Raw genomic sequence first — 10033 nt, forward strand, 5'->3', positions numbered from 1 at the left:
TGTGACAATGGCCTCAATGAGGACTTCTACATCCTGGCCACAGTGCCCTTGGCAGGGATGACAAGCCCAAAAAGGGATGACACAGAGCATCTGGGAGTAGATTCATGCTGCTGGAAGAGCAGGTCATTTGCCCAGCTGGTCCACTCATGACCTCCCTGGCCAGACCTCATCCTAACTTTCCTTAAACTGCTTTTGAAGCCCTGCTACTCTTGGCCCCAGAGGGTGGGAGAAGAGATGGGGAAAGGGCTTCTCCTGACCTCCAGGAGCTGGGCCAGCCCTAATCCTCGTCCTTGGACCAAGAGCACCCCCCGCCCCCCTCTCTTTTCCTCTGCCTAGGACATGCTTCTCCTCCCACTCTCCGTGCTGCTCCTGCTCACACAGCCCTGGAGATCCCTGGGAGCAGAAATGAAGATCTATTCCCAGAAAACACTGGCCAACGCCTGTACCCTGGTTATGTGTAGCCCCGTGGAGGGTAGCTTGCCTGGTCGTGATGGACAAGATGGGAGAGAAGGCCCCCGGGGGGAGAAGGGAGATCCAGGTAGAGTTGGGACCACGGTTTTGCCCTGATAGGAAGGGGTGGGCAATGGAATTGTAACCAACCTCAACTCTGAATCTTCTTTAGTGGAAACCTTGAAGATGGTCTTCCCAAGAGGGGACGTTTCCCCCAAATTTTCAGTCCACCTAAACCATGGCTTTACTGGTTGGCAAAGAATGACTTGCCCAAGTCCCCAGCTCCATAACCACCTGTCCTGATTCCTCCCCTAGGATATTCTGACCCTAACACCCCCAAGAAGGTACAAAGAATGAGCGAGTGACTGGTATTTGGAGTCCCCTGCTCCAGAACTCACTGGGCATCCCAGGTGGTACTAGTGGTAAAAAAAAAACCTGACTCCCAGTGAAGGAGATGTAAGAGATGTAGTTTCGATCCCTGGGTCAGAAAGATCCCCTGGAGGAGGGCATAGCAACCCTCTCCTGTATTCTTGCTTGGAGAATCCCATGGACACAGGAGCCTGGCGGGCTTTGGGCCACTGGGTTGCACACAACTGAAGTGACTTTGTACACTCATGTAGGAGACATAGGAGATGTGGGTTTCATCCCACGGTTGGGACAATCCCCTGGATAAAAATGGCAACTCACTCTGTTATTGCCTGGAGAATATCATGGACAGAGGAATCTGTCAGGAATCCACAAAGAGTCAGATGTGACTGAGTACACACACTCCAAAGCTTAATTGTTGATCATTCGTATTAAATGTTGCCTCTGCAGAATGTCAAATATTTTTGAACTGATGACAGTGTTGTAAGTTTCAGTTTAATCATCTGTAGATGAGAATAATATCAACCAACTAGTGACAAAGAATTGAGCAAAGGCTTCATTTCTTTGTTGGGTCTTCAAGATAAAGTTTTATCCTTCTGCTGTCCCAACCAGCTGAATTTGCCTGAAGTTTCCAAATGTACTGATTATTAAGGCAATTTTCTGGAAACACTGTCCCACAGGAGAAGATCTGGTTTTTACTGACAAGAAGTGAGAATTTGATGAACCAGCAACAAGGACAAGGGGACCACCATGGCCCTGGGCCAGGGAGATGGGGGATCAACTGAGGTCTTTTATCTTTCTGGAGTTTGTGTTTTGATTGGAGAGGAAAGAAATGAACAACATTAAAGCCGAAAAGAACACATAATATCCCCAGGATTTGTAGGGTAAGAGACAAGTATCTGTCTTTTAGAAAGAAAGTAGCTTCCAACATGAATGGGCTGGGGCTAGAGCAGGCCTCCTAGAAGTGATCTCAGAGGAGGGGTGGTATTCAAGATGCCAGCTCTCTCTAGCTCCCCGAGGGGCCTTGAATTGAAAAGTATCCCTTCCTCTACCTCCCTGCTCTCATGGCTGCCATGGTTGTGCAAAAGATGGGCAACCTCTAATGCTCCCTTCTAAGGAGTGACTTGCTTCCCAGGTACCTGCTGCCCTCCCCAGCCACGGGGGAGCCAAGGAGAGGCTCAACCAGGGACCAGGTGTCTCTGCCTGAGCACAGTGCACCAGAGGTCTGGGATGCGGGGCCCATCCTCCGGGCTCCCATTGATTGCCTAGCGAGATTTGGAGCTAAGAGCAGGACCCAATGTCCAGCACAGAGGCTCTCACCACCCACCAAATACCCCAGTCTCCCTCCACCTGCACATTCTTGGCCCAGGCAAGCCTGGCCCTTCTTACCCTGGGGGAGTGGTTTCCAGATCTGAAATGTCACCTCTCCTCTCCAGGGCTCTGAATCCTCTTCAGCCTTGAAGTCCTGTTCCCTATGAGTACGTGTGTGTCCATGGGTTGGGGGTGCTGGGACGGGATGAGGGATATCTCATAAGCTGTTTTCTTCTCTCATTACCTGTGCCTCACAGTTTAAACTTCAGTGACAAGTTCCTTGTAGACCAGGACCTGGTGCTGACATTTACTTCCTGCTCAGTGCTAGGCAGAGAGCCATGTTCCACAGAGAGATTCTCAGTGAACAGAGAAATGAAATAATGAGGAAATGAACAAATAAGTGAATGAACAAGTTAGTAGTAACTGACAGATTTCTTTTGTTGTCTTTTTTGCACATGAATGCTGACTCACAACAGTCAAAAGATAGAAACAACCCAAGTGTCTATCAACATTTATCCATGGTGATTGAATAAAGAAAATGTACTGTGTTCATACTATAGAACATTACTCAGCCATAGACTGGAATGAAGTACTGAGATGTGCTACAAATTGGATGAGCCTCAAGAATGTCACTCCTGGTTTAAAGAGGCAGACACAAAGGGTCATATATTGTATATATTTATATAAAATATCCAGAATAGGTAACAGAGACAGGCAGCTGCATAAAGGTAGCCAGGGCTTAGGAGGAGGCAGGGAGGGAATATGGGTATGAGGTTTTCTTTGGGATTAATGAAATAGTCTTGAACTAAAGAGTAGTGGTAGTTGTACAACTATGTCAATGTTCTAAATGCCACTGATTTGTATACTTTAAATGATTAATTACAGGTAATTCCTGGAGGTCCAGTGGTTAGGATTCGGTGCTCTCACTGCCAGGCCTCAGGTTTAATCCCTGGTTGGGTAACTGAGAGCCTGCAAGCTACACAACACAGTAAAAGAAAATAAAAAAGTTATTTTTATATTATGTGAATTTAATCTCAATGAAAAAAGAATAACCAAACTCACAGAATTGAGTGTATAATTCTTGAATCAATAGGCATTTCTCCCTTTAGTCTTTGAAGGCAAATCTCATAATTTCAGACTTAGGCAGCCTTCTTAAGGTAATGTGATGTTTTGAAATGTTTGGTCATTTTTCAAAAGCAAATTAGCATGTGGTCACTAAATACAAAAAGATGAAAATTTAAATTGCCTGAATTGTGCCCCTTAGAAAGAACAAACGATAACACTTGTCTATGCTCTTCTTGTCGTTTTTTCAATGTGTGTTACATGTGCACATGCCTGACACATGCATGGACATGTTGAAGAAACTGAATCATATTAAATAGTGTTTATAACTTACTTTTATCACTTAATAATGAACAATAATGTCATCTATCTTCCATAATGTTAAAAGTATGTTACATAGTTTGTGTTTTTTTTGGATTAAATACAATTGATCTATAATATATTAGAATCAGATGTACATCATAATGAATTCATATTTGCATATATTGTGAAATGATGTCACAATAAGTCATCAACACACATAGTTACGATTTGTGTGTGATGAGAGCTTTTAAGATCTGCTTGCTCAGCAATGTTCAAGCATGCAACCCAGGATTACTAACCATAGTAACTTCACTGTACATTATATTCCTGGGACTCAATTTTTTTTTAACTGAACTCTTGTACCTTTTGAAGATTTCTATCCATTGTGCCAACTTCTCAACCCCACCTCTAGCAACCACAAATCTGTTCTCTGTATTGTGAGTAAGTTGTTTTTGTTCATCTGTTTTCTTAGATGTCACATGTAAGTGAGATCGTATGGTACCGCCCTTCCCTGTGACTTATTCCACTAAGCATAGTGCCTTCAAGGTTCACCAGTGTTGCTGCAAATAGCAAGATTTCATTCCCTTTTATGGCTCAATAATGTTCCATTGTATACGCACCCTGCATTTTCTACATCCGTTCCTCCATCCACAGATACTTGGGCTCTAGGCTGCATCCATGTCTGGGCTACCATGAATGACGCTGCAATTAACTTGGGGGTACATATATCTTTTCAGGTTAGTATTTTCATTTTGTCTAGTTATATGCTGAGAAGGGGAATTGATGGATTATACAGTGGCTCTAGTTTTAACTTTCTGAGAAACCTCCATGCTGTCTCCATAGTGGCTGTTCCATTTGCATCCCTACTGCACAAAGCTTTCCTTTTCTCTACTTCTGCAGCACTTCCTATTTGCTGTCTGATAATAGCCATTCTGAGAGGTGTGAGGTGACAGCTCTTTGTGCTTTTGATTTCTATTTTTCTGGTGGTAAGTGTCAGGTGTCATTTCTGACAGAAACTTTGGTTCTGGGAAGGGGGGAGGGCAGGGAGTCCATGGTCCAGGGTAAAAGCTGACAAACTTAACTGCCATAAATACCGTGGCCTTGGGGCAGGGGCAGGTGCATTGTATGCAAAGCCAGGTGAGTCTTGGTTTGGATCTGCCATCAATTCAGCAAGCCTGTTTCTTCACTTGTAAAATGGAGATGTGGACACGCATTTCTTGATAGCCACTGGACCAGTCACCTGGAAGGGCAGTGTCTACACCCTACAGAACCCTGAAAGAATGCCAAGGCCCTGACCCTGCAGGCAGCTGGCTCCTCCTGGGCCGGGATCAGCTTTATGTCCATCTCTTCTGCGGCCACAGGTTCACCAGGACCTGCAGGACGAGCAGGGAGGCCTGGACCAGCTGGCCCCATTGGGCTGAAAGGGGACAATGGCTCTGCTGGAGAACCCGGACCAAAGGGAGACCCTGGACCACCTGGTAAGCAGCTGGGCATGGAATGCAGGTGTCTGCAGATGGTGTGCTGCTGCTAGGCCATGGCAGTAGGCGTGCAGAGATTCTACCACAGGAAGAGGAAGGTCATTCTCAAGTTGGCACAGGGTTATCTCAGGGAGCTGAGCACAGGGTTATCACAGGAGCTCATGGGGAGGGTGGAGAGTGAGGGCAACATCTTTAGGAGGAGGCTGCCTGTCTGACTTCTATTACAGCCCCATCTTTTATGCACTCCGTTCCGAGGACATTCAGTGTCACTGACGGGGCTGGTTTTTTTTCCCAGGGCCTCCAGGTATGCCTGGTCCAGCTGGAAGAGAGGGCCCCTCATGGAGGCAGGGAAGCATGGGACCTCCAGGCACACCAGGCCCCAAAGGAGAGACTGGGCCCAAAGGTAGGAGGGTGGTATGAGGTGGGTGAGGGAGGGAGAAGGGAGGGGTGACGTTGGCAGCCCTGGTAGGGAGCAGGGTATGTGCACAGTGCCTGGAAAAGCCTGGAACGTCCGTGCCTGGTAGGCCTGGCCTGGGCCTCACCTCCCACATTCCCACACTGACTGAATCTCCTAGAGGAGACCTAGCAGTCAGGAGCAGTCTCCCAGGTCGCTCTCTCACCTGGAGCTATGGGTGACAAGCTGCACTGATGAAGAAATGGTACCTGCTGAGCGCGCATGTTTCTCCAATGTGTTTCTGCCTCAGGAGGAGTGGGTGCCCCAGGCATGCAGGGCTCCCCAGGCCCCGCAGGTCTCAAAGGAGAGAGAGGTGCCCCCGGGGAGACTGGAGCCCCTGGACATGCTGGGGAAGCAGGTGAGCAATGGATATGGGGCTGGGCTCATATTCCTTTGTGCCCACCACCACCAGCCATCATATCAGAGCTGGCATTCCAGGGAGAGAGCCAGTGTTGGGTTTTGGGAACTGCCCGTCTCCAGGGAGAGGGTGGTGTGAGCAGCAGGGACTGTCTGTATTCAGGGAAGGCTAGTTTTTAGGTTATGGGACAGTCAGTGTATAGAGAGGATGCAAGCAGAGGTTCCAGGCACAGAGGGACATTTGTATGTGGGAGGGTGTACTCCTGGGGATATGACAGTCCATGTGTGGAGGCTGGGGCCAGGGGTGGGGGGCACAAAAATGCTAAAATATATGTTCAGCACTCACCCATTTCTACTTCTCTTATTCAGGGCCTGCTGGAGCCATAGGTCCACAAGGCCCTTCAGGTGCCAGGGGCCCCCCAGGACTGAAGGGGGACAGAGGTGATCCTGGAGAAAGAGGAGCAAAGGGGGAGAGTGGGCTTGCAGGTAAGGAAGCCTTGGGGGCCCCATTAGGGTGTGGGGCAGGGAGGCGGCCTTATTCAGCTCAGCTCTCCTCTCAGGTAACCCATTTAGTTACAGGTTGGGGTCAAAGCGGGAAAGGTTGACAGGGTGTATGGCGAGGGGGACTCTGGTCTTAGCCTCTATGACTCACTGGAGGACAACCTGAGCAGATTTTCTATCTGATCTTTATGACAAGCTAACGTCCCTCTCCAGTTCATCACATAACTTTGAACATCAAATAACTCAGTGGATGGGAAATACTCAAGCTATGTGTATTCCTCTCCTACAACCATACCACCCCCTGCAATGCAAAAGGAAGTGCTATCAGATTCCTAGAATTTGGAATTAAAATGACATCTGGTTCACTGTCAGTGAGGCAAGGGACCTGTCAGGGATACTGTTTACAAGAGAACCCCAGGAAATCCCGTGGACACAGAGGCCAGCTAGGTCAGCAGAGGTGGACTTCCTAAGCCTCTGTTCCACCTCCTTACCCCACCCCCAACTTGCATCTTCACCTGGGCACTCTTCCCTTGAGGCCTGGGCTCTGAGTGACTCCAGGCTGTTCTGGATCTGTCTTCACTTGGCCTCTCTCTCCTGCAGAGGTCAATGCTCTCAGGCAGTGGGTGACAATCTTAGACGGACAGCTGCAACACTTCCAAAATGCCTTCTCTCAGTATAAGAAAGGTGAGTTCCTGGACCTGACTCTTGCCAGGCCCTGAGAGTGGGCCTCAGACTTAGTCTAGGCTTGGCTTGTAGTTCTCTTGGCTGGGTCTAAATTGGACTTGCTGGGACCATGACTGGGACTGGACCTAGACCTGGGGCAGGAGGTGGGGTTAGGACAGGGCTGGGACAGAGCTGTACCCCACATGCTCCAGAAGCTCAAGTAGATGCACTGGAGAAGGAGGAAGATGAGGTCCATGTCACCAGTTCAGCAGACCTTTACTACAGCCTACCCCGGGCAGGTTCCTATGACATACAAAGGGTCACCCAACCCAGGATGCATTTCTTCCCTCTGTGGTGCCTGGTGTGAAAATATCCAGAGAAGAAGCTGCACAGTCCAGAGTAGCAGAGAATCCAGACATGATCCTGAGATCCAGAGTGGGATGATGCCTGTGGGGTTCAAGGCTGCTGGGGACCTGTCCTTGGTGTGTGGCCACTAAGTATCTTACCCTAAAGATGTCCCTGGGTCTGGAAGGAATAGGCTGCCTCCAGTCTCTGGCCAGTCCTGGACTCCCCTGCACCTCTTGGGGAGTTTAAAGCAGAGATTCTTCCCTAAGCCTGGATCTTAAGCAGGCAGAGGCCTCTTGGAGCACACACCTGAGTGCCCTGCGTCTTTGGGATGCTCCATCAACTGCCCTTCCTCCTTCTCTGCTCTCCCTGATGACAGCTTTGAATGCACATCACTTATCAAACCTCACTGACCTAAAAAAAGTAGAGTTTTCTGAAGAAGCAGAGCATTAAGGGGCCTGATTGGGTGAGACATAGGGTTGGCCCCTAAGAACTCAAGCCAACTAAGTACTGAAGTAGTGGGATGAGAATTCTCAGCAGTTTATGTGTTCCTTCTTCCACAATCATATTTACATATCAATGTACTACCTCATTCCCTGGTAGCTCAGCTGGTAAAGAATCTTCCTGCATTGCAGGAGACCTGGGTTTGATCTCTGGGTCGGGAATATCCCCTGGAATGGAAATGGCAAACCACTCCAATATCCTAGCCTGGAAAAATCTCATGGACAGAAGTCCCTGGTGGGCTTCAGTACATGGGGTCAAAAAGAGTTGGGCACAACTTAAAAACTAACCCTTCATGCAGACTTATATAAACAAAGGTGAACTTGGGCATATGTGCTGGCCACCTGTGTGTACCTAAACACCATCACTCAGTCCACACCACCTACACACATGAACACACATGCAGACATATGCGCACCCATCCTGAGGACCTTGAGTCAGCCCATGTACCTTCAGATGGACACACGAATGTATTCAAGCATGCACACACACACACACCCAGATGCATGGGACATAAACCAATCACGGCACACAAGCTTGCACTGACCTTGTCCAGGGCTGTCTGGGCGCCATCCTGATTACGTGGAAAATCTGATCTCCGATTGCTTGTTGAAGCTACTCAGAGGAAAAGGGCAGTGGGTCAGGGTGAAGCCTGGGTTCAGAACCAGTCCAGTGAGCCCTCTTAGGAGCCCAGAAGATTTCCATGCAGACCCTGGAAGTCAGAGTGGTGTGGATGGGATGGAAGAAAAAGAGATACTTAACATGTCACATCGGGGATGCTGTTTTGCAGTGCACCTTTTCCTTAGAAATAAGGGATTAGACTCTGAAAAGAGAAGTGACTTTCCCTTGTCACCTGGGCTGTCATTGCCAGGGTAGGGCTGAACACATGACTTTCTGAAGCCCAGACAGGAGTCTCTCCAAAGCTGATCCCACCCTGCCCTCCCGCTCCCACATAGAGCTCTCAGATGCTGTCATCCCCTGCTCAGTGGTCCAGGGAGGCTGACTGGCCATAGGTTCACCTGCGAGCATATGGAAGCCAACACTGGACAGCCCCCAGTGCAGAGGTCAGCACTTGGCTGCTCTCAGATGCACCTCTGTCCTCCCCTTTCTCCTCACCCCTTCACACAGCACAGAATGGCTCAGACAACTCCACATGCCCAGTCATCATGCAAGGGTGAGAGTGAGCCACCTGGTTGGTGTTTTCCACACTCTCAGGAACTGCCCAGGACTCTACAGTGTCATTTCCTTGCCAAAGTCTTTCCTATTTACACAGTAATTAATATGCCTTGCTTTTGTTCTATCTGGTGCCCTGGTACCCTCGTGGGAGCTGGGGACTCCAGTTGAAGCACAAGATCTAGGTGCTGCCGCATCCCCAACCTGAATCTCCTCTTCCCCTAGCGGTGCTCTTCCCTGATGGCCAGGCTGTCGGGGAGAAGATCTTCAAGACGGCAGGTGCTGTAAAATCATATTTGGATGCCCAGCAGATCTGCAGAGAGGCTAAGGGACAGCTGGCCTCCCCACGCTCTGCAGCTGAGAATGAGGCCGTGGCACAGCTGGTCAGAGCCAAGAACAATGATGCTTTCCTGAGCATGAATGACATCTCCACGGAGGGCAAGTTCACCTACCCCACGGGGGAGTCACTGGTCTATTCCAACTGGGCCAGTGGGGAGCCCAACAACAACAATGCTGGACAACCAGAGAACTGTGTGCAGATCTATCCGGAGGGCAAGTGGAATGACGTACCCTGCAGTGAGCCACTCCTCGTGATCTGCGAGTTTTGAGTTCCCCCACCCACCCCAGGGAAGGGGCAGTGCCCAGAGCTGTGAGCTGCCAACATCCCAATAAAAAGGTGACCCTCTGCTGCTCACAGCTTCCCCACTGAGCCACGGGATGAGGCCACAAGGCAGGCCTCCTATGAAACTCCTCCCTCAGAATAAAGTTTGAAACTGGCTTCACATCTGGAAGATTTATCACAAAAAAGGGGTGGGGTGGGGGGCAGCTTGCTGACTCAGGGGCAAGGCTAAAAGGAGGTCTCCAATATGCCCTTGTTGAAAACTTCAGAGTCTCCTCCTCAACAAGACAGGTGTCTAGCCCTGCACGTCTGCCAAATATGGACTGCATTTGACCCCACTAGTCACTGCTACATCCTTCCCTTTCCTCTCCTGCCTTCAATCTTTTTATCCTTCAGCCTCTTTCACTCTTCTCTCCTCCTCTCCTGGACATCCACAGAGAGGAGCAGGCA

At 49.3% G+C, this 10033-nt stretch overlaps 1 protein-coding gene across 1 annotated transcript; it reads left to right on the forward strand.

The window, feature by feature from the left end:
- Window positions 1-242: 242 nt before the first annotated feature.
- Window positions 243-9736, forward strand: LOC133240514 (collectin-46-like). Its single transcript, XM_061405474.1, has 7 exons — window positions 243-538; window positions 4854-4970; window positions 5266-5373; window positions 5675-5782; window positions 6151-6267; window positions 6883-6966; window positions 9190-9736. The coding sequence occupies exons 1-7, from the start codon at window positions 340-342 to the stop codon at window positions 9570-9572; spliced, it is 1116 nt and encodes a 371-aa protein (XP_061261458.1). The 5' UTR covers window positions 243-339; the 3' UTR covers window positions 9573-9736.
- The last annotated feature ends 297 nt before the right edge of the window (window positions 9737-10033 follow it).

The sequence above is a fragment of the Bos javanicus genome, chromosome 28 (genome assembly GCF_032452875.1).
Source record: "Bos javanicus breed banteng chromosome 28, ARS-OSU_banteng_1.0, whole genome shotgun sequence".
Lineage (NCBI taxonomy): Eukaryota > Metazoa > Chordata > Mammalia > Artiodactyla > Bovidae > Bos > Bos javanicus.